The following is a 24630-nucleotide window of genomic DNA, read 5'->3' as shown; positions in this document are numbered from 1 at the left end:
CCCGCTTTGCGGCGGGCTCTGGTGAATACCAGTAGCAACCTAGAACCGGTCCACCGACACGGTCCACGCCAATCCCTCGCTGACACAGAGGATCCACCTACAGCTTGCCGAATGATAACAGTTACCACAGCAAACAAGATCATAGGTGTACTAGTTGCCAATTACACAATCGACAAATACCATTTGCATGGCTTCTTTTTGGCTTTGTAATTCATCAGCTAAGGGCAAATTACATTTTAAGGGTGCGTTAACACCTGCATATTTGCAGATCTGCAACAGATTTGCTTCAGCAGATTTTGCTTCCCATTAAAGTAAATAGGCAGCAAAATCTGCAGCAGCAGATCTGCAGCAAAAATACGCACGTGTGAATGTACTCTAAGGCTACGTTCACACGAGCGGATCCCCAGCGCGTATTATGCTGTGGATCCGCCACTGAAGGACCGCTGTATGCTTCCTTTACAGGTGCCTGCTTGGAATGGCAATACACCTCTACAAGCAGACAAACTAAAGCGATGCGTAGGTCACTGCGCATGCGCGGTATACACATGCGCACGGCAACTCTCACATCGCAGTGTGTCTGCTCGTCCGTTCAGACAAGTAGATTCACAGCTTATTTTACGCTGTGGATCTGTCTCTGAAGGACCGCTGCATGGTGCCTTTAGATGTGCCTGCTCAGAGCTACGAGCAGACACACTGAAGCGATGTGCTAGTCGCTACGTCTGAATGCACCCTAAAGCTTTCAGACGTAGCTAGAACCGGTCCACCGACACGGTCCACGCCAATCCCTCGCTGACACAGAGGATCCACATCCAGCTTGCCGAATCATAACAGTAGATCTGGCCATGGATCCCGCTGAGGTGCAGCTGCCAAGTCTCGCTGACCTACCCACGGTGGTCGGCCAGCAATCTCAGCAAATTGCCCAACAAGGACAGCAGCTGTCGCAGTTGACCGCCATGTTACAGCAACTTCTGCCACTGCTACAGCAGCAACCATCTCCTCCGCCAGCTCCTGCACCTCCTCCGCAGCGAGTGGCCGCTCCTAGCCTCCGCTTGTCCCTGCCGGACAAATTTGATGGGGACTCTAGACTCTGCCGTGGTTTCCTGTCTCAATGTTCCCTACATATGGAGATGTTGTCGGACCAATTTCCTACAGAACGGTCTAAGGTGGCGTTCGTAGTTAGTCTTCTCTCTGGAAAGGCCTTGTCTTGGGCCACACCGCTCTGGGACCGCAATGATCCTGCCACAGCCTCAGTCCAGTCCTTCTTCGCTGAAGTCCGTAGTGTCTTCGAGGAACCAGCCCGACCTTCTTCTGCCGAGACTGCTCTGCTGAACCTGGTCCAGCGTAATTCTTCAGTAGGCGAATACACCATCCAATTTCGTACCCTCACCTCTGAATTATCTTGGAACAACGAGGCCCTCTGCGCGACCTTTAAAAAAGGCCTATCCAGCAACATCAAAGATGTACTTGCCGCACGAGAAATTCCAGCTAACCTGTCAGAACTTATCCTTTTGGCCACCCGCATCGACAAGCGTTTTTCTGAAAGACACCAGGAGCTCTGCCAGAAAAAGGACCTTGATGTCTGGGCACCTCTCTCCCAGTATTCTTTGCAATCTACCCCTGTGCCTCCTGCCGAGGAGGCTATGCAAGTGGATCGGTCTCGTCTGACCCATGAAGAGAGGACTCGCCGCAGAGATAAAAATTTATGTCTGTACTGCGCTAGTACCGAACATTTCTTGGTGGATTGCCCTATTCGTCCTCCACGTCTGGGAAACGCACGCACGCACCCTGTTCAAATGGGAGTGGCGTCCCTTGGTGTGAATTCTGCTTCTCCACGTCTCACTGTACCCGTCCGGATTTCTCCTTCTGCCAACTCCTCCTTCTCAGCTGTGACCTTCTTGGACTCTGGTTCTGCTGGAAATTTTATTCTGGCCTCTTTTGTCAATAGGTTCAGCATCCCAGTGACCCGTCTCGTCAAGCCGCTCTACATTTCTTCCATCAACGGAGCAAAATTGGACTGCACTGTGCGTTACCGCACAGAACCCCTGCTTATGAGCATTGGACTGCATCACAAAAAAATTGAATTATTTGTTTTGCCCAACTGCACCTCTGAAGTCCTCCTCGGTCTGCCATGGCTCCAACGCCATTCTCCTACCCTTGACTGGACCACCGGGGAGATCAAGAATTGGGGTCCTGCTTGTCACAAACGATGCCTCACATCTGCTCCTCATAGCCCCCTTCCTGGTAGCAATCTGCCCCGTGACAATCTTCACCCTCTGCCCCCCCTCCCCATTCCCACTTCTTCTGGATTACCTGCCGCTGATATAGCTACCCAGGACTTCTTTTTGTTCCGGAAGGAAACTTAAGAGGCGTCCCCTATGTTCTCGTCTCATTTGAAGGGACAAGGAGACAAAAAGAGGGGGAGACCTAAGGGGGGGGGTACTGTTACGCCGTGCGCTCCGGGTCCCTGCTCCTCCCCGGAGCGCTCACGGCGTTCTCCTCTCTGCAGCGCCCCGGTCAGACCCGCTGACCGGGAGTGCTGCACTGTCATTGACGACAGGGATGCGATTCGCATAGCGGGACGCGCCCGCTCGTGAATCGCATCCCAAGCCACTTACCCGTCCCGGTCCCCGCTGTCACATTCTGGCGCATGCGGCTCCGCTCTCTAGGGCGCGCGCGCGCCAGCTCTCTAACATTTAAAGGGCCAGTGCACCAATGATTGGTGCCTGGCCCAATCAGTCTAACTAGCTTCCACTTACTCCCTGTCTATATAACCTCACTTCCCCTTCCCTTCCTTGCCGGATCTTGTTGCCTTGTGCCAGAGAAAGTGTTCAGTGTTGTCCAAAGCCTGTGTTCCAGACCTTCTGCTATCTCCATTGACTACGAACCTTGCCGCCCCGACCTTCTGCTACGTCTGACCTTGCCTCTGCCTAGTCCTTCTGTCCCACGCCTTCTCAGCAGTCAGCGAGGTTGAGCCGTTGCCGGTTGCGGCGGGCTCTGGTGAATACTAGTAGCAACCTAGAATCGGTCCACCGACACGGACCAGATTAGTCTACTTATATTTTTAAAAACTTTGGTTTTCTAAACTTAGAAATTTCACCTTCCATAACTTATACAACCTCTCTTATGGAAATTTGGATTTGTAGATCTTTACATGGACTAAAGATCTGTTAATATCAGTGTTAAATGGGCACTGTAAATCCATAAACTCTTTATATGTTATTATGTATGAAAATTAAAGACCTTTTGTAATATGGTTGTTTATTTATTTATTTATATTTTGGCCCCAATTTACTAAGAGTGGAGTGTAGTTTTCTTTGTGGGTTTTAATTCCCTAAAATTTTTTCCCACAGTATTTACTAAGGTTTCCCTATATTTTACACTTTTCCTTACACTTTGCTTTTTTTACACATGCTCTGATATGTAGGATTTTCCTCAGCTCAAATGCACCACATTTTCTGTGGAAACCTTAGTAAATATGTAGATTTTTTGTGAAAATGTTGCGTACACGCACCCTTTTTTGTGGCCACACCCCTCTTTTGGGTTTTCTCAGTAAAATAGAGAGTTGGTCGGGTTTTCAGAATCTGGCGCACAACCCGACAAAACATGTCGGGTTTACAATAGTAAATCGGGGCCAATGTCTCCTGAAAATCCCACCACTAGGGGTCCCCATACCTACTGAGACACTAACCAGTCCTGCAGCAGAGATGACTCATGGACGGCTGCACGAGCAGACCCACCAATCACCTCTCAAAACCACAAGGAAAGACGCACCCCTTTCCCCGAGAGGATTTCTAACACTGTGAGCTAATGGAAAGAGGTATTTTTATAATAAATATAGGTAATATAGAAATAAAAATTTGATGTACATGGTCAGGATTAGGTACTGAGTTACATATAAAAAAAAATACTTTAAGCTGCATAGGCCATATTTGAATTCGCGATATTTCGCGAATATATGGACGAATATTCGTCATATATTTGCTAAATTCGCATATTCGTAATATTCGTGTTTTATTTTCGCATATGCTAATTTTCGCATATGCGAAAATTAGCGCACACACAAATTTGCATATGCGAAGGTTAGCATATGCGAAAATTCGCACGCCAGTCTCACACAGTAGTATTAGAGCCTTCTTTACACCACACAAGTTGGAAGCAGAGAGGGATGATCACTATGATGTGTACTGTGAAAAAAAAAAAAGGATATTCGTAATTACGAATATATAGTGCTATATTCGCGAATAAAATTTGCATTGCGAATATTTGCGAGCAACACTATTCACATCATGATTGGAGCATAGGACAGCCAGATCCGGCTGCCATTTGCCCCAATCGTTATGTGAATGCACCCTTAAAAGTTAGTAGACTTCATCAGATGATTGAATTCCCTTCAGTCTTAAAGAGGTACTCTGACCCTAGACATCTTATCCCTTATCCAAAGGATAGGGGAAAAGATGTCTGATCACGGAGGTCCTGCCACCAGAAACCCCCGCGATCTCTCCTGCAGCACCCCGTGTTATCTGGTGCACGGAGGGAGCTTCGCCCCATGCCTGATGATTGGCGATGCAGGGTCCGGAGGATCGTGATGTCATGGCCCTGCCCCCTCATGACATCAATCCCCGCCCCTTAATGCATTGAGGGGGCGGGGTGGGACATCACGAGGGGGCGGAGCCTGCTAGGGGATAAGATGTTTAGGGGCAGTATTTTAGTCAACACCAAAAAAAAAAAGTTGAAATCTTTAAATTATAATTTTCTTTCCTGTCAGTTTTACTCCTGGTTTCAGGTTAAAATACAGCTTAAAATGATGACTAAATACTAACTAAAATACTGCATGTGAACCCAGCATTACAGGATATTACTGGTTGATCACTTAAGTTTAAGGATCTAATTTCAACAACTATACTAGAAAGTCAACAGAATATATGCCTAGATAGCATGTGCTCTCTCTCAATACCTGTATAATCTTATTCTATGCTGCACTATCCATACTGCACACACTCAAATAGGGCAATATACGTTTTTGATTAAAAAAAAGGTTAAATATATCTATGTTATCAAATGGACAGCAACTTTGTGATTTCCGATAGCCTAATGTATATATTTATTTGCCTATTGCCTTTGTGGATAACGTATTAAGTGCTAATGTAACTAATGCTCCAATAGCAAATATTCTGCCTTTGAATTCAGGAATGTGGCTGCACAATAGGGCAGACAATTGTTAATTTTTCTCCCTGGAAACATACAAACACACATCTGTTGGAAACAGGAGAATGGCTTGGAGATGGAACATTTAGTCATCCATTTCCTGATAGACTTGCTAATAAATTCTGGAAGAAGCTGACACTTCCCAGCTTGAGCATACAAGAAGCGCCTGCATTCTGGCTTCTTCTAGTGAATATTGTTAGCCCTCATTTCTCTATTCTATAACACTACAGTATGTCCAGAATTTAAAAAGTTAAAGGGGTCCTAAATATGTTGTATATGGCTTCTGTCTTCTGGACCATGTGTATTTAGCTTACAGACATTGCATGTCTTATCCCTTGGGATAACTTAAACCGACTTCAGGAGAGCTTTACATTATCAAAATGCATTACACTGAGCTAAGTTTAACATTGCTTCTCAATTACTGGCCTTATCTTGAACCCTAGTGCATTACGTTATCTCGACACGACACACTGATCTATCAGGTTCATGCACTAAAGATAACCATTGTTACACCTATAAGCATGTCTATAGACTTTTAGATCTTAAAGTGTACCTGTCGTTAGCAAACACTTGTTATATAATGTAGATAATACTATTATATGTATCATTGTAATATACATTGGTTAAAAAAAAAATTGTATATTTTTGGGTGAAAAAATGCTGTTCCTGCAGCTTTTGTCTGTGTGTCTTTGTGAGGAGACCAAATACAGGAAGTTAGGGTGGAACAAGCAGTGCACTGTGCAAACTCCTGGCATGTCAATCATCCTGATTTGTGAGCGGGGAGCATGTCTCAGAGCCTCACTGCACAGAGCCCTGCTTGTCCTCGGTGTACAGAGCCCTGCTTGTCCTCAGTGCACAGAGCCCTGCTTGTCCTCAGTACACAGAGCCCTGCTTCTCTTTAGTGTACAGAGCCCTGCTTGTCCTCAGTGTACAGAGCCCTACTTGTCCTCAGTGCACAGAGCCCTGCTTGTCCTCAGTACACAGAGCCCTGCTTGTCCTCAGTACACAGAGCCCTGCTTGTCCTCAGTGCACAGAGCCCTGCTTCTCCTTAGTGTACATAGCCCTGCTTGTCCTCAGTGCACAGAGCCCTGCATCTCCTTAGTGTACATAGCCCTGCTTGTCCTCAGTGTACAGAGCCCTGCTTGTCCTCAGTACACAGAGCCCTGCTTCTCTTTAGTGTACAGAGCCCTGCTTGTCGTCAGTGTACAGAGCCCTGCTTGTCCTCAGTGTACAGAGCCCTGCTTGTCCTCAGTGTATAGAGCCCTGCTTGTCCTCAGTGTACAGAGCCCTGCTTGTCCTCTGTGTACAGAGCCCTGCTTCTCCTTAGTGTACAGAGCCCTGCTTGTCCTCAGTGTACAGAGCCCTGCTTGTCCTCAGTGCACAGAGCTGTGATTGTCCTCAGTGCACAGAGCCCTTCTTGTCCTCTGTGCACAGAGCCCTGCTTGTTCTCAGTGTACAGAGCCCCGCTTGTCCTTAGTGTACAGAGACCTTCTTGTCCTCACTGCACAGAGCTCTGGTTGTCTTCACTGCACAGAGCCCTGCTTGTCCACCCTCATGTCCTGTATTTGGTCTCCTCACAGAGACACACAGGCAGTAGCTGCAGGGACAAAAAAAATTCCCTTTTTGTAACCAATGTATGTTAGAAATATACTAGAGATGAGCAAATATTTAGAAAAATTGGATTTGGCTGAAAAAATTTAGTTTGGTTCGATTCGCGGCGAATCACTATTAAAGACGGCTATTTCTGGCCTACAGAAAACCTCAATAGGGGTGTAGAATGCTTTTTCTTGTTGTAACACGCAAAGGGTGTGTGCTCGGTTAGTGAAATAATACTGTTATTCAGTATGACATGCAGATCAGAGGTGTCGCTATTAGAATCACTGTTGCAGAGCGGCACAATGACAGAGCCTGGAGGTGGCATCAGTAGGAGGAGACCATATAGTGGCTGAATGACACAGCGTGGAGATCGCAGCAGCATGAGGAAAATATATAGTGGCTGAATTACACAGTGTGGAGGTGTTGGCAGCATGAGGAGACCATATAGTGGCTGAATGACACAGTGTGGAGTTGGCGGAAGCATGAGGAGACCACATAGTGGCTGAATGACACAGCCTGGAGTTTGCAGCAGCATGAGGAGAACAGATAGTGGCTGAATGACACAGCAAGGAGTTGGCGGCAGCCTGAGGAGAACATATAGTGGCTGAATGACACAGCGTGGAGATGACAGCAGCATAAGGAGACCATATAGTGCCTGAAGGAAACAGCATTGAGTAAGCGGCTGCATATAGTGGCTGAATGACACAGCCTGGAGGTGGCAACAGCATGCGGAGAACAAATAGTGGCTTAATGACACAGCCTGGAGTTGGCAGCAGCATTAGGAGAACATATGGTGGCAGAATGAGACAACCTGGAGCTGGCATCAGCATGAGGAGAACATATGGTGGCAGAATGAGCCAGCCTGGAGGTGGTATCAGCATGAGGAGAACATATGGTGGCAAAATGAGACAGCCTGGAGGGGGCAGCAGCATCAGGAGGCCTGAAAGTGACCCGGTGACAGAGCGGTGCGGTGGGTGGCAATACCAGTACCCGGTGATGAAGGTGTGTGAAAAAAGGAGAACTTGGCATCAGATGTGTGGCATCAGGTGGGTGGCAGGATCAGAATAGTAGCTGAGGAAGGTAGGCAGAAGAAAACGGTCTCATTTGTAAAAGTGTTAGTGTGCACAAGTAATTATTGAGGATATGCATTACATAAAACTTAACTTTTAATAATATGCTTAGGATAAAATATATGGCCCCAATTTTTTTTTTTAAATCAAACAAAAGGAAAGGTGTGCAAAAACACCATGTGCCACCTACACCACCAAGTATTGATGTGATGCAAAGACCTCTAAAAGATGGAAGGGAACAGCGTATGGACCATTGTAACCGGTAGGGGTAAAAACTTCCAGTGTAAGGCTCTACTCTCGCCCTATTAATTCCCTTATTGGCAAGTGCTACTCACCCTAAAAAGGGCGGCCCCACACAGAAAACTCTCTCTATTTCCACTTAAAAACCCTGAGAAATGGCAGTGTTTGTAGGGGGAAATAGGGAGATGTTCCTGTGTGGGGCCATCCTTTTTTGGACGAGTGACACTTGCCTAGAAGGGAATTAATAGGGCGAGAGTAGGGCCTTACAGGAGAAGTTTTTACCCCCACCGGTTACAGTGGACCATACATTGTTCCCTTCCACATTTTAGAGATCTTTGCATCACATCAATACTTGGTGGTATAGGTGGCACATGGTGTTTTTTGCTCACCTTTCCTTTTGATAAAAAAAAAATCTTGAGTACATATATTTTATCCTAAGAAAAGTTACGTTTTAGCTAATTCATTTCCTCAGTACTTACTTGGTGTCTCATGGCGAAGAATGTCTGTAACTGGGGAGCATTGGCACCATAGTTAATCTACTCTAATGTATCAGGCATTGGTGGGTGGAAATCCTAGCTGATCCATGCCTGATTCATCTTCACAAAGGTCAGTCTCTCCACATCATGGACAGACGAGTTCTCCTTAGGATTACTATGGCCCCTGCCACACTAAACACCTGATCTGATGGTACACCACTGGCGAGACAGGACAGATTTTCCAGAGTAAACTCTGCTAGTTGTGGCCACAAATCAAGTTTGGCTGCCCAGAAGTCCAGCGGATCTTCAAGGTGTGTTGGCATGGTCATGTCAAGGTATGCCATCACCTGCTGGTTCAAGTCCTGCTCCAGGTCTACCTGCTGCTGATGAGTTGCTTCACTATGAAGGTGAAGAAAGCTACTCATCAGCGACTGTAGACTCAGGCTGCTGCTGATGGAGCTGGTACTGCTCCTGCCACCCCATCCCTCCCCAGCAGCCATGTCAGTGGAAGGCGAGCGCCCAGTTCTTTCTGATTTCTGGGCTGTCTGTCACGCACTGCTCTTTTAAGGTCTATCCATAGATTTTCAATTATGTTGAGATCAGGAGATTGTGAAGGCCATGGCAAAACCTTCAGTTTACGTCTCTTGATGTAATCCCCCGTGGATTTCGAGGTGTGTTTAGGATCATTATCCATTTGTAGAAGCCATCGTCTCTTTAACTTCAGCTTTTTCACAGATGGCATCAAGTTAGCATACAAAATTTGCTTCTACTCCTGAGATGTTCCCTGTGCCACTGGCTGAAATACAACCCCAAAGAATGATTGATCTACCCCCATGCTTAACAGTTGGACAGCGGTTCTTTTCATTAAATTATGTTCTCATTCTTCTCCAAACGTACCTTTGCTCATTCCGGCCAAAAAGTTCAATTTTAAGCTCATTGGTCCACATAACTTGTTCCAAAATGCATCAGGCTTGTCTATATGTTCATTTGCAAAGTTCGAACGCTGATTTTTGTGGTGAGGACGTAGAAGAGGTTTTCTTCTGATGACTCTTCCATGAAGACCATATTTGTACAAGTATCTTTTATAGTGGAATAGTGTACCACAACTGATATTTTGTCCGATATTTTTCTTGGTCTTCCAAATCTTGCTTTAACTTTTCCTGATGACTGCCATTTCTTAATTACATTCCGAACAGAGGATATTGACATCTGAAAACATTTTGCTATCTTCTTATAGCCTTCTCCAGCTTTGTGAGCGTCAACTATTTTCAGTTTCAGATTTCTAGACAACAGCTTAGAAGAAACCATGGTGCTGATTGTTGGGGCAAGGTCAGATGAGCCTGGGCATTTAAAACCTTTGAGATTGACATCACCTTGTCTTTCCAGATGATGATTGAGAACAATCCATGACACTGGCAGGTCTCAGCTTTGCAAAGGGGGCAGGTCATGCTATAAATTCTGCAGGGTGCCCAAACTTTTGCAGACACCATTTTTTTTTGTTTTCTGTTATTTTGAAAGTGTAAATGATGGAAATAAAATCTAACTTTTGTTGACCTACTCTAGGAATGTCTAATCTGTAATTTTTAGATTTTTCCATCTTTCCTTGGCTTCTGTATGCACATTAATACAAATTTTTACCTGGGGTGCCCAAACTTTTGATCCCCACTGTATATACTGTACAGTACATAAATACACACAGAAAAAAATTGCTTTACATGTTACCTTTGCTCAGAAAGGGTAGCTCTAGGATGTGCCAAGGTAGCAGTCACACCGGATCCCAAAGGTCTTTTTGCCAAATATTATAAATGACAGATGGGTTTGCATTATTATTAAGGGGCCACACCCTATTATTGATGTTGCTTTGGGGCCCAGAAGCCTTTGCTTTTTCTATTTTTAAAAGGAAATCCACCAGAAAATCTCTTGACATATCATACAGAGATCAGACCTTCTCCAGTGCCCTTAACCAGGGGTCCTTCACGTATTCAGGTCATAAGCCATCAGGTGAAGGTCTGAGCTGAATGCTACGACCTGGTTCGCCTAGTGGCCGCAGTGCAAAGAAAGAAAGAGGTGCTGCCTGTTGTAGAACATTATTATTACCTTAATAAGTCACAGGGTAAAATATGTGACTATAGTGTGGAGGATATAAATCTACTGTCCCTGAATGGACTAAAAACTGCCACACCCTGTACCCTTGACTTTAATAGTACCACACACTGTACCCCTGAATATAATACTGCCACACTCTGTACCCCTGAATATAATACTGCAACACAACATGCCCCTGACTATAATATTGTCACACTGTGCCTCTGATTATTTACATTATGGCAATATTCTGTTCCAGAATCAATGCCCTGTGTCACTAAATCACACCCTCTTTGCAAAGCATAGCACATTGCCTTGTTAATAAGGGGCAAAAAGTGTCTAAAACTCACAATATAATAATAACAAATCATTTTTTTATAAGGCATGTGTAACAATTTCCTTTTGCCACAAATAAAGCCAGAATTCTGATACATTTGAAATATTAAAGCTGCCCCGTTGTGCTCCATTAACCTTACTACCTGTTAGCTGTACAAAATATATTCCATAGGCCCTAAAGGTATCTTATAATATATTATATTATTATTATTTTATTATATATATATATATATATATATATATATATATATATATATATATATATATATATATTATAATATAAAGGTATCTTATAATATCCCTAAACTATAGTAGGGATAATAGTTATGGAAACCGGTGATCTAATGACCCTTTCACTTTATTTACCCTTAATGTCACTTAAGACAGTGATACTGGTTACATTGTCTTTCAATTTTGAACACATACTTGAACACATTTTAAAGAATATTTTTATTGCAGTTGGATATAAAAGAAAGAAGTGAATCAGTCAGCAGGAAAATCACAATCTGTAAGAATCTTGACACAGTATAGTGCTCTTGACTGAAAACATGGCACGTAAGCAAGATTCTGACAGGGCTCGGCACTGGAAGCAAAGCCCTGTCTGTCAAGATGTGGGAAGGAGTCCAGCCCAGGCACTGCAGGGTCTTAGGAAAGCCTCCTTGACACTTGGCAGCATTAAAAAAAAGATATTTGTAGCAGTTTGAGGCCACAAAGGTTACATAGGTCTCCTGGCTCTAATGCCTCCCTAATACTTTCAGCAGTTAATACCTGAATTTTTCTGCTGACAGATTGACTTTAAATATAAATAGAATACTTTAAAAAAAAAAGTTAAGGAAATACATGTACTAAGGTGCCTAAGAAGAATATGTTCTCGGGAATCTTCCAGGAAACAATTCTGGAATATTAAACATGGCTTGAAATCACTTCATTAATATCCATAACCGGCCTTCATTACATAGTCGAGAAGATCAACAAGCTAATATTTTTGTAAAATAAAGTGTTTTCTTGCCCAAAGCCCTTGCTTTCTTTCAGAACTATATATATTTGAATGAATTTAAGAAATGGTAGAGAAAGAAATAGTCTAGTAAGTTTAGACTTTTACAGCGTATAGCATATGTATATAGTGGAATCTACTGTACATACAGTATTTGCCTTATTTATATTGCATTGGTCATGAATTACAGTCTTTATTAGAACCCAGTGGTGCATTCAGAATTCTCCTGGTTGCCATTGGAACACAGTCATCAATATTGTCTTCTGGCAGATTTGATCAAAACAGTTTAAATGAGAGGCTGGACAGTTAGATATTTTTTCGCAATAAATCGCCAAAACAAGCTCTACACAGACAAGCAGAGAACGCAGCAAGATTTCAGCTCTGAAGTTAGCACAGTTCTGGACTATGTTACATGCTGTAACTCAGGATCAGTAATAATCATGAATACAGCGTATGTACAAGGCTACTTTAATTTTTACACACGTTTTTGTAAGATATATCACACGCCTTGAAGGGCTCTTCTCATTATCCAAGTTTCAGACTTATTTTACACAAATAAACAAAAAATATAGGATACAAGATAACTCAGGCTGGGTTCAGATGTCTGGCATCTGGCATAGGTGAACTCAGCCTAGATCTCGATGCATGCAACTGTTGCCACAACTAATGACAATGTGCATCAGTTATCATCAGTTGTATGGCATCCGGCGTCCAAATTGTGGTGCTGGATAATTGTGAACTGTCCCATTCAAATAAATGGGATCACTACTTTTGTAAGTATCCCTCCAGTGCACGCCGGAGAGAAACTATTCCGGGCACTGATATATGTGAACTCAGCCTTATTGGTGGGGTCCCAACTGATCTCAAGAGCAAAGAAAATTGACCAGCCTAGTGCTAAAAAGAAAAGCAGAGGTGGTCCATGTCGAGTATCACCAGTAATCTAGTAGAGGGGATAGGCAGTTGCTTACCAACTTGGTTTGTGTACCTGCATACACAACAATGGAGAGTGTTTGTATGGGAAGCAAATATCCCGTCTGCTGCCTTCCTGATGTGAACATATATTGTAAACCAAGACTTCAGAGGAGCTCAGGAATTAGCCGGCGCTGACCAGGATAGGAACAACAGGATGCGCAGCGAAACACGTTGCAATAAAGCATTCATCCCAATGATCCTGGGCTCCTGTTGTTCCTATCCTGGCCAGCACCAGCTTAGTGCAAGGCAATATTTGGAAGCCTCATAGAGAATGTATGGAGCACTGGCAGCACCTGCGCACTGTTACACCATTCATTCAGAGGACATTTGTCCTCCTTTCTTGGGAATGGTGGGGTCCCAGTAGTTATCCCCTAACCTTTAATAACAGGAATATCCCTTTAACAGCAGCAAAATAGCAATACAAAATATAAAACACCATTAGGCACATCAAGTCACTGATCGCATGGTCCTAGTGTCACTGGTAAGAAGGAGTATGTTGAGAATTGAAATGTATATAACGCAATGAAATTATGGATTGCTTTGTATCCAAGATGTTATGATTTTTGGTACATTCTCTGAGGCTGATCTTCAAGGTTTTATGTAATATTTTTTTCTCCCATTTTATTATTCTTTCAAAGATGTCAACCTATTAGCTGTTATAATGTCTGATAAATAAAATGAAAGAAGTTCTCTCCTTGTAATGTCAGCTTCTTACCGCCGACCATTTTAATTAGCACTTCTGGCTTGTTTCACTGGGATCTTGCTGTTCTTTACAAATCTATTGAAAACTAAAACACCCGACTCCTTTCATACTTTAGAGTAGATATTAGGAAGAACTCTAGTAACCCCATAATCCTGCAAGTTAACAGCACCATGCTTATATACAATACCCGCTAAAGGTAAAACAATATAAAATAGAAAAATAAAAATATAACATGCTTATTAGACCACCATAAATTGTTAATGTATCAAAAAGAGCCACTGTATCACAAAAGTGTCAGACAAACAGTGATACAATTGTGATACAGTGACTATTTTCCATGCAGTTACTATTATTAATTTTGTAACAATTTGTGGTAGTATTTTAGTATTTTATATCCTAATTTATTTTTCTATTTTGTAAATTTGGTGCATTTAAAAACTGTGTAGTCTAAGTTTGCATTAAGTACTAGATTAAATCTGAATTAAATATTTAATAAATTCCTCTCATTGTGTATTTAGTGTAATACAACCCTTGATATGCTGGTGACCAAAAACTTAAAGAAGTATTCCAGCATTTAAAAATGTATCCCCTATCGCGTGCCTGATCACAAGGGGTCCGATTGTTGGGACCTTGTAATCTCCAGAACGGGGCCCCAGCTCTCTCCGCTGCATGAAGCACTGTCAGCACACCCTCCATGCATTGTCACTGGAGATACCTGAGCACTGTAGACAATAGACTGTAGACAACAGACAATGCACACCAGTCAATGCAGTATGGAGAGCCAAAGCCCCATTCTGGAGTTCATTGGGTCCCTTCGATGGTTCCCCCATGATCAGACACTTACCCACTCTCCTTTTAAGTGCTGTAATACCCCTTTAAATTTTTACAGGTTATATCTTTGTTTTGGTAAGCAGTCTTTTCAACTTTAATGTATGTTTATTGCCATGTACCATGTGTTACTGATATGCTCAAGGTATTATTGTCTTTATAAGTCTTTATAAGAATGATATATATTCTTGTCTTTTTTAGCTGATTTCCATAGCAGTGGTAATCTTGTAGTCAATGGCTGGAAGATACACAACACAGCAAAGAACAAGTGGTTTGTGTGTATGGCAAAGACCCCAGAGGACAAACAGAAGTGGCTGGAAGCCATTCTGAAAGAGAGGGAGAAGAGAAAAAGTGAGTACATAACATGCCGCAGTATGGCTCTTTTCACACCAAGTCTACATATCCCAGCTACCCGATGGAGGTCAAAAGACTGATTTTGACCTCTGTTCAAGTGGTTTTTGTAAGGTCTCCATTTATTTAGTGGGTGAAATAGTGCAGACTGCTTTGGATAAGTCCCCCACTGCATTTTTATTTTATTTTTTATATATTTATTTTAAACTACTAAAGTCTTCTGGCGAAAATTTGAACAATTTCCACACCAATATCTGCACTATTTGGTGTGCATTTTCCATTGTAGAAATTAAATCAGCATTATCACTACACATGGCCATACCTTTGGATTGGTTTGCTGTATTCTCTTTGTCCAGATTTTAAGAAGGAAAATACAGAAGCAGCAAAATGGATCTTTTTCACACACTTATGAGTTTCCCTGTTCAGAAATTGACAGGTGGTTCAGATTTCCAAATACATGGTATGCAAGTTTCTAACATGGATTGACTTGTTGCAGATTTGATACAGATTTGTGACAGATTTTTTTCCATTCAATATAATGGGGAGGACAAAATCTTCAACAAAACTCATTTGTTGCTGATTTTGATGCAGATTACTCGTGGATCCAGAAAAAAATTAAATAAAAACAAAACAAAACACTTCACTGAGCTTGAAGGCAAACACAATACTTACCTCCCTGAGTGCTCAGTAGACAGCGCTTCTCTCACCCCTTGGCGGATTTTGCCTTTGGTGTTGACATGACATCACATATTACCACTGTGGTCAATATAACATAGATTTCTCTATGGTTATGGAATTGATAAATGTTCTATAGCAATTCTATTGCCTCTAGTTTCATACATAAAATGTGGCAGTCGATTGGTAGTTTTAGCTTATGGCCATCATGATGTCCATGGAAACCTTAAAAAAAAAGTTAATGATTTAAAATAATAATTGTCCAAAGTGATTGAAAGGTGTTTGAGACCAAAATGAGTTAAGGGAAGTATTTGCTCAGTCTGCATTATGTCTGCTTCCTGCTCCTGGATATAAACAAGACTATAACTTGGGGTTTTAGTAGCACGACTCAGTTGTCACATACCTGAGGCAAGTTATGCAAAGAGTAGTTTTGACTGTGAGTTTCCTGATATAAAGGATATGGTCCTAAAAGGAAAGTCTAGACCTATGCTTGCTCTGTTTAACATGTTTCTTCTGTGTTCCTGTAATCCCTATTTAAGTGATATTTTTAAGTATGTGCTTCATTCAGCACAGGATGCAATCTGAGTCATTGCTAAAATAGCCTCTTGTAAATAGCGGAACAGTTGTAAACAGTCTCCCTAAATTAGGTATGCCTCATGCAAGATCATGCCACCTACTGTATTCTGCATTGTTAAACTTCCATTGCACGTAGTGGCCAGTAAACAATGTCCATGACAACCTACTGTAAAAAACGGACATCATATTCTGTAAAATTCCACTAAGCACTAGATGCATCCGGGAGCCATGTTCCATCTAAATTAAGTTGCTGACTCCAAATGATAATGATACTTTACGTGTAGATTTACTCCTTTTCCATGAACTGAATGTCTGAGCCATTATTCCCACATGGATTTGACTAGTCAAGTTTTAAAACTGGGATGAACCTAAAAACTGTCAGATAACAAAAAACCTTTCCCTTAGGAGACGATTTCCCATTATTGAAAAAAAAAAAAAAAATAGGCATATAACACTGAAACTGACTTAACAAGTTCCATCTTATATTTTGCTCAACGTTGAACACAGACTTACTGTAAGTGTTTGTTAAGTAAATGGCAATATCTATGGTGCTACTTGAACAAGAAAATGATAGGACTTGAAAGGTTGAAATCCAGGATGTCGGATTCTTGTTTCTGCCAGCAGAAATTGTTGGAATAAGTGTATGATTGGGGGGGCCTGACTGCTCACACCCATCAAAAGATTGAAAACGCAATCCCAGGTCTCCCATTGTTTGGCTATCCCTGGAAGCTCCCATAGGCAATGAAGGGAACCACAGTGCACAAGCAAGGCCACTGCTTTCCTCCGATGGGAGACTTGGGAGCCCATTTGTGATCTCATGGGGGTCCCAGAAGTCAAGCCCTGCAACATGTTACACTTATCCCCTATCCTGTGAATATGGAATAGGTGTTAATGATCTAACAACCTCTTTAAAGACAATTTTTACCCCAAAATTTAAATGAATTTAGATGAGAACAGGTTTAAGCATATATACAGTATACAACAGAGGACCTAGGGGCCCAGATTGTACCTCCATGTTCCTCCTTTCAAACTGTTCTCCCCTAGAAGTATTGTTCTTAGGGAGGAATAAGGAACATGGAGGCAACATAGGGGGTCATATTTAAAAATGCGCTAAGATTTACTTAGACTAGTGTCACGATGCCGGCTGGCAGGTAGTGGATCCTCTGTGCCAGAGAGGGATTGGCGTGGACCGTGCTAGTGGACCGGTTCTAAGCCACTACTGGTTTTCACCAGAGCCCGCCGCAAAGCGGGATGGTCTTGCTGCGGCGGTAGTGACCAGGTCGTATCCACTAGCAACGGCTCACCTCTCTGGCTGCTGAAGATAGGCGCGGTACAAGGGAGTAGGCACAAGCAAGGTCGGACGTAGCAGAAGGTCGGGGCAGGCAGCAAGGATCGTAGTCAGGGGCAACGGCAGAAGGTCTGGAAACACAGGCAAGGAACACACAAGGAACGCTTTCACTGGCACTAAGGCAACAAGATCCGGCAAGGGAGTGCAGGGGAAGTGAGGTGATATAGGGAAGTGCACAGGTGAACACACTAATTGGAACCACTGCGCCAATCAGCGGCGCAGTGGCCCTTTAAATCGCAGAGACCCGGCGCGCGCGCGCCCTAGGGAGCGGGGCCGCGCGCGCCGGGACAGAACAGACGGAGAGCGAGTCAGGTAGGGGAGCCGGGGTGCGCATCGCGAGCGGGCGCTACCCGCATCGCGAATCGCATCCCGGCTGGCAGCGGAATCGCAGCGCCCCGGGTCAGAGGACGTGACCGGAGCGCTGCCGCGGGGAGAGTGAAGCGAGCGCTCCGGGGAGGAGCGGGGACCCGGAGCGCTCGGCGTAACAGTACCCCCCCCCTTGGGTCTCCCCCTCTTCTTAGAGCCTGAGAACCTGAGGAGCAGACTTTTGTCTAGGATGTTGTCCTCAGGTTCCCAGGATCTCTCTTCAGGACCACAACCCTCCCAGTCCACTAAAAAAAATTTTTTCCCTCTGACCTTTTTGGCAGCTAAAATTTCTTTGACCGAGAAGATGTCCGAGGAGCCGGAAACAGGAGTGGGAGGAACAGATTTGGGAGAAAAACGGTTGAGGATGAGTGGTTTGAGAAGAGAGACGTGAAAGGCATTAGGGATACGAAGAGAGGGAGGAAGAAGAAGTTTATAAGAGACAGGATTAATTTGACACAAAATTTTGAAAGGACCAAGATAGCGTGGTCCCAACTTGTAGCTAGGGACACGGAAGCGGACATATTTAGCGGAGAGCCATACCTTGTCTCCAGGGGAAAAAACGGGGGGGGCTCTTCTTTTCTTATCCGCGAACTTCTTCATGCGTGATGAAGCCTGTAAGAGAGATTTTTGGGTCTCTCTCCATATGATGGAAAGGTCACGAGAAATTTCATCCACAGCGGGCAGACCAGAGGGCAAGGGAGTAGGGAGGGGGGGAAGAGGGTGACGGCCGTACACCACGAAAAATGGGGATTTGGAGGAAGACTCAGAGACCCTGAAGTTATACGAGAATTCGGCCCATGGGAGGAGATCTGCCCAGTCATCCTGGCGGGAGGAAACAAAATGTCGCAAATAATCACCCAAGATCTGGTTAATCCTTTCTACTTGTCCATTGGACTGGGGATGATATGCAGAAGAAAAATTTAATTTAATCTTGAGTTGTTTACAGAGAGCCCTCCAGATTTTAGACACGAATTGGACGCCTCTATCCGAGACAATCTGCGTAGGCAACCCGTGAAGACGAAAAATGTGTACAAAAAATTGTTTAGCCAACTGAGGCGCAGAAGGAAGACCAGGAAGAGGGATGAAATGTGCCATTTTGGAGAATCGATCAACGACCACCCAAATAACAGTGTTGCCACGGGAAGGGGGTAAATCAGTAATAAAATCCATACCAATCAGAGACCAAGGCTGTTCGGGGACAGGCAGAGGATGAAGAAAACCAGCGGGCTTCTGGCGAGGAGTCTTATCCCGGGCACAGATAGTGCAGGCTCGCACAAAGTCCACAACATCCGTCTCCAGAGTCGGCCACCAATAGAAGCGGGAGATGAGTTGCACAGATTTCTTGATACCCGCATGACCTGCGAGATGGGAGGAGTGACCCCATTTGAGGATTCCGAGGCGTTGGCGAGGAGAAACAAAGGTCTTTCCTGGAGGAGTCTGCCTGATGGAGGCAGGAGAAGTGGAGATCAGGCAGTCAGGTGGAATGATGTGTTGCGGAGAGAGTTCAACTTCTGAGGCATCCGAGGAACGAGAGAGAGCATCGGCCCTAATGTTCTTATCGGCAGGACGAAAGTGAATCTCAAAATTAAATCGGGCAAAGAACAGAGACCACCGGGCCTGGCGAGGATTCAGCCGTTGGGCAGACTGGAGGTAGGAGAGGTTCTTGTGGTCGGTGTAGATAATAACAGGAGAACTTGATCCCTCCAGCAGATGCCTCCATTCCTCAAGTGCTAATTTAATGGCTAGAAGCTCTCGATCCCCGATGGAGTAGTTCCTCTCCGCTGGAGAGAAGGTCCTAGAGAAAAAACCACAAGTGACAGCATGCCCGGAAGAATTTTTTTGTAGAAGAACAGCTCCAGCTCCCACTGAGGAGGCATCAACCTCCAATAGGAAGGGTTTGGAAGGGTCAGGTCTGGAGAGGACGGGAGCCGAAGAAAAGGCAGACTTGAGTCGTTTAAAGGCGTCTTCTGCTTGAGGAGGCCAGGACTTGGGATCAGCATTTTTTTTGGTTAAAGCCACGATAGGAGCCACAATGGTAGAAAAATGTGGAATAAATTGCCTGTAATAATTGGCGAACCCCAAAAAGCGTTGGATAGCACGGAGTCCGGAGGGGCGTGGCCAATCTAAGACGGCAGAGAGTTTGTCTGGATCCATCTGTAGTCCCTGGCCAGAGACCAAATATCCTAGAAAAGGAAGAGATTGGCATTCAAACAGACATTTCTCAATTTTGGCATAGAGTTGGTTGTCACGAAGTCTCTGAAGAACCATACGGACATGCTGGCGGTGTTCTTCTAGATTGGCAGAAAAAATTAGGATATCGTCCAGATATACAACAACACAGGAGTATAACAGATCACGAAAAATTTCATTGACAAAGTCTTGGAAGACGGCAGGGGCGTTGCACAGTCCAAAGGGCATGACCAGATACTCAAAGTGTCCATCTCTGGTGTTAAATGCCGTTTTCCACTCGTCCCCCTCTCTGATGCGGATGAGGTTATAGGCGCCTCTTAAGTCCAATTTAGTGAAGATGTGGGCACCTTGGAGGCGATCAAAGAGTTCAGAGATGAGGGGTAAGGGGTAGCGGTTCTTAACCGTGATTTTATTAAGACCGCGGTAGTCAATGCAAGGACGTAGGGAGCCATCTTTTTTGGACACAAAGAAAAATCCGGCTCCGGCAGGAGAGGAGGATTTACGGATAAAGCCCTTTTTTAGATTCTCCTGGACGTATTCGGACATGGCAAGAGTCTCTGGGGCAGAGAGAGGATAAATTCTGCCCCGGGGTGGAGTAGTGCCCGGGAGGAGGTCGATAGGGCAATCATAAGGCCTGTGAGGAGGTAGAGTCTCAGCTTGTTTTTTGCAGAAAACATCCGCGAAGTCCGTATAGGCCTTAGGGAGACCGGTTACTGGAGGAACCACAGAGTTACGGCAAGGGTTACTGGGAACCGGTTTTAGACAGTTCTTGGAACAAGAGGACCCCCAACTCTTGATCTCCCCAGTGGACCAATCCAGGGTAGGGGAATGAAGTTGAAGCCAGGGAAGTCCAAGGAGAATTTCCGAGGTGCAATTGGGGAGGACCAAAAGTTCAATCCTCTCATGATGAGATCCGATGCTCATAAGAAGGGGCTCCGTGCGGAAACGTATGGTACAGTCCAATCTTTCATTATTTACACAATTGATGTAGAGGGGTCTGGCGAGACTGGTCACCGGGATGTTGAACCTGTTGACGAGAGAGGCCAAAATAAAATTTCCTGCAGATCCAGAGTCCAAGAAGGCCACTGTAGAGAAGGAGAAGGCAGAGGCAGACATCCGCACAGGCACAGTAAGACGTGGAGAAGCAGAGTAGACATCAAGGACTGTCTCACCTTTGTGCGGAGTCAGCGTACGTCTTTCCAGGCGGGGAGGACGGATAGGACAATCTCTCAGGAAGTGTTCGGTACTAGCACAGTACAGGCAGAGGTTCTCCATACGGCGTCGTGTCCTCTCTTGAGGTGTCAGGCGAGACCGGTCGACCTGCATAGCCTCCACGGCGGGAGGCACAGGAACAGATTGCAGGGGACCAGAGGAGAGAGGAGCCGAGGAGAAGAAACGCCTCGTGCGAACAGAGTCCATATCTTGGCGGAGTTCCTGACGCCTTTCGGAAAAACGCATGTCAATGCGAGTGGCTAGGTGAATAAGTTCATGTAGATTAGCAGGAATTTCTCGTGCGGCCAGAACATCTTTAATGTTGCTGGATAGGCCTTTTTTGAAGGTCGCGCAGAGGGCCTCATTATTCCAGGACAATTCTGAAGCAAGAGTACGGAATTGTACGGCATACTCGCCAACGGAAGAATTACCCTGGACCAGGTTCAACAGGGCAGTCTCAGCAGAAGAGGCTCGGGCAGGTTCCTCAAAGACACTTCGGATTTCCGAGAAGAAGGAGTGTACAGAGGCAGTGACGGGGTCATTGCGGTCCCAGAGCGGTGTGGCCCATGACAGGGCTTTTCCGGACAGAAGGCTGACTAGGAAAGCCACCTTAGACCTTTCAGTGGGAAACAGGTCCGACATCATCTCCAGATGCAGGGAACATTGGGAAAGAAAGCCACGGCAAAACTTAGAGTCCCCATCAAATTTCTCCGGCAAGGATAAGCGTATCCCAGGAGCGGCCACTCGCTGCGGAGGAGGTGCAGGAGCTGGCGGAGGAGATGACTGCTGAAGCTGTGGTAGTAACTGTTGTAGCATAATGGTCAGTTGAGACAGCTGTTGGCCTTGTTGCGCTATCTGTTGTGACTGCTGGGCGACCACCGTGGTGAGGTCAGCGACAACTGGCAGAGGAACTTCAGCGGGATCCATGGCCGGATCTACTGTCACGATGCCGGCTGGCAGGTAGTGGATCCTCTGTGCCAGAGAGGGATTGGCGTGGACCGTGCTAGTGGACCGGTTCTAAGCCACTACTGGTTTTCACCAGAGCCCGCCGCAAAGCGGGATGGTCTTGCTGCGGCGGTAGTGACCAGGTCGTATCCACTAGCAACGGCTCACCTCTCTGGCTGCTGAAGATAGGCGCGGTACAAGGGAGTAGGCACAAGCAAGGTCGGACGTAGCAGAAGGTCGGGGCAGGCAGCAAGGATCGTAGTCAGGGGCAACGGCAGAAGGTCTGGAAACACAGGCAAGGAACACACAAGGAACGCTTTCACTGGCACTAAGGCAACAAGATCCGGCAAGGGAGTGCAGGGGAAGTGAGGTGATATAGGGAAGTGCACAGGTGAACACACTAATTGGAACCACTGCGCCAATCAGCGGCGCAGTGGCCCTTTAAATCGCAGAGACCCGGCACGCGCGCGCCCTAGGGAGCGGGGCCGCGCGCGCCGGGACAGAACAGACGGAGAGCGAGTCAGGTAGGGGAGCCGGGGTGCGCATCGCGAGCGGGCGCTACCCGCATCGCGAATCGCATCCCGGCTGGCAGCGGAATCGCAGCGCCCCGGGTCAGAGGACGTGACCGGAGCGCTGCCGCGGGGAGAGTGAAGTGAGCGCTCCGGGGAGGAGCGGGGACCCGGAGCGCTCGGCGTAACAACTAGGACTAAGTCTAAGATTTGTGCCAGATTTTGAGCAGTGACTAAGGCTGTTTAAAAATATGACACATTTTACACTGTGCATTCAGTCTACACCACCTCTGAGGTATACTTAATTCTGACCCTTTCTCTGTCCTTTTTTAAGGACATGCCCTTTAAAAAAAAAACAAGGTGTACATGGTGCAAACAAGCCAAAATTCCTTTACAAATGTGTGCTGCGCCACTTTTTAAACCAATCTGCTGCAGTTTACAAAAAAATAGCAAATTTACTTTTGAATACCCCTCCCCAATGTGTGTTGTCACAAAGGTTCAATGAGAACATCCCTGCCATATCCATTAGACAATATGCTACAGCAAGTGAGTTATTTTGGTGATGTAGACAATTGTCATTTGTTATCTGAGACACCTATATTTAATAATACAGTGATGTTACTAACAATGATTGATGTGATTGACGCAGGTCTGACACTAGGTATGGAGCAGGACACCTGGATGATGATATCAGAGCAAGGAGAAAAACTCTATAAAATGATGTGTAAGCAAGGAAACCTTATCAAAGACCGAAAGAAGAAACTGACAACAATCCCAAAATGTTTTCTTGGCAGGTAAACATGTAACCATGTATCACAATCTATATATTGTTATTTGTTCTTTACATTGTTAGGCTGCATTCACACCTCGTTTTCAGCCTACAGTTGCCTATGGTTTTAGGTCCAGTCACCAATCCGGATACGGGTCAAAAATTAGCCGACCGGAGTCACCGTTTGACTCCGTTCGACTCATTAAAGTAAATGGATTTCAGCGCCGTTCCAGCTGGGTTACGGGGCCGCCCGGTTTTCCCCTCCCCCAGCCGGATCCGGCAACTGTAGGCTGAAAATGAGGTGTGAATGCAGCATTCAACGTAAATTGTCCTGCTTTCATGTATTACAATATATTAAGATAAATAACATCTTGTATTAACATTTTCTTCAAAATATTTGTTCTGTTTGGTTAGGCATCTATGCTTGGTCTGCTGGTTGCCGAAAGTCAAGCCAAGAATATGATGTAATTGTATTATAATAACAAAAAAAGACAGAGATTTCTACTCAAATGTAAATAATGGCCAAATACTAGCAAATCTGCAGTCAAAGCTTTGTTGTGCTGGCGATTTCTTTTGGATTAGCTTCTCTTAAAATAAGATTTTCTGGGAAACTAACCAACTAATATACCTGCACTTCCTGTTTTAACTTTAGCAACAAAAAAAAAGCTGGTATAAGAAAAAAGGCTAATGTCAAAATATGATTTAAAAAAATCATTTAGCTCGAAAAACTAGTAAAAATGATAGTCAACAATTAAATTCTGCTAATGGGATTAAATAAATGGGTACTCTTATAGCATATGCAGAGCCAGAGATGGGACCTCTGTAAGAACCATGAATTCTGAACTGCAGAAGGAGTAACACAAACTGTGTAAAATGGACAACTTGGCAGTTTTTGGCTTCCTGACCACCTTCTGTGGCTACAACCAAGCTGGAGAGGGACAGCAGGGGCCTTTGATCTCCTGATAGGTGATATCCACATCTATCAGTCCCATGGAAATACTATAAATAAAGATGGGAGTGCCCATTTAAAGGGGTACTCCACCCCTAGACATCTTATCCCCTATCCACCGCTGGGGACCCCCGCAATATAGCATGCGGCACCCACCTGTTTCTTGTCCGGAAGCGCTGGAGGGTCTGGGTCCCGACCACAGAGCGCTTCCGGACAAGAAACAGGTGGGTGCCGC

General features: G+C 44.9%; 1 protein-coding gene across 2 annotated transcripts in view; it reads left to right on the top strand.

Annotated features, from left to right (window-relative positions):
- Positions 1-24630, top strand: part of PREX2 (phosphatidylinositol-3,4,5-trisphosphate dependent Rac exchange factor 2) — a 367011-nt gene that overhangs the window by 144348 nt on the left and 198033 nt on the right. For both annotated transcript variants that reach the window (XM_056522123.1, XM_056522124.1), the window contains exons 9-10: positions 14707-14856; positions 23327-23471. In XM_056522123.1, coding sequence (XP_056378098.1) covers positions 14707-14856; positions 23327-23471 — 295 coding nt within the window. The remainder of the gene's footprint in view (positions 1-14706; positions 14857-23326; positions 23472-24630) is intronic.

Source organism: Hyla sarda, chromosome 5, assembly GCF_029499605.1.
Source record: "Hyla sarda isolate aHylSar1 chromosome 5, aHylSar1.hap1, whole genome shotgun sequence".
In the NCBI taxonomy this organism is placed as follows: Eukaryota; Metazoa; Chordata; class Amphibia; order Anura; family Hylidae; genus Hyla; species Hyla sarda.
This window is presented reverse-complemented; position numbering and strand designations above follow the sequence as displayed.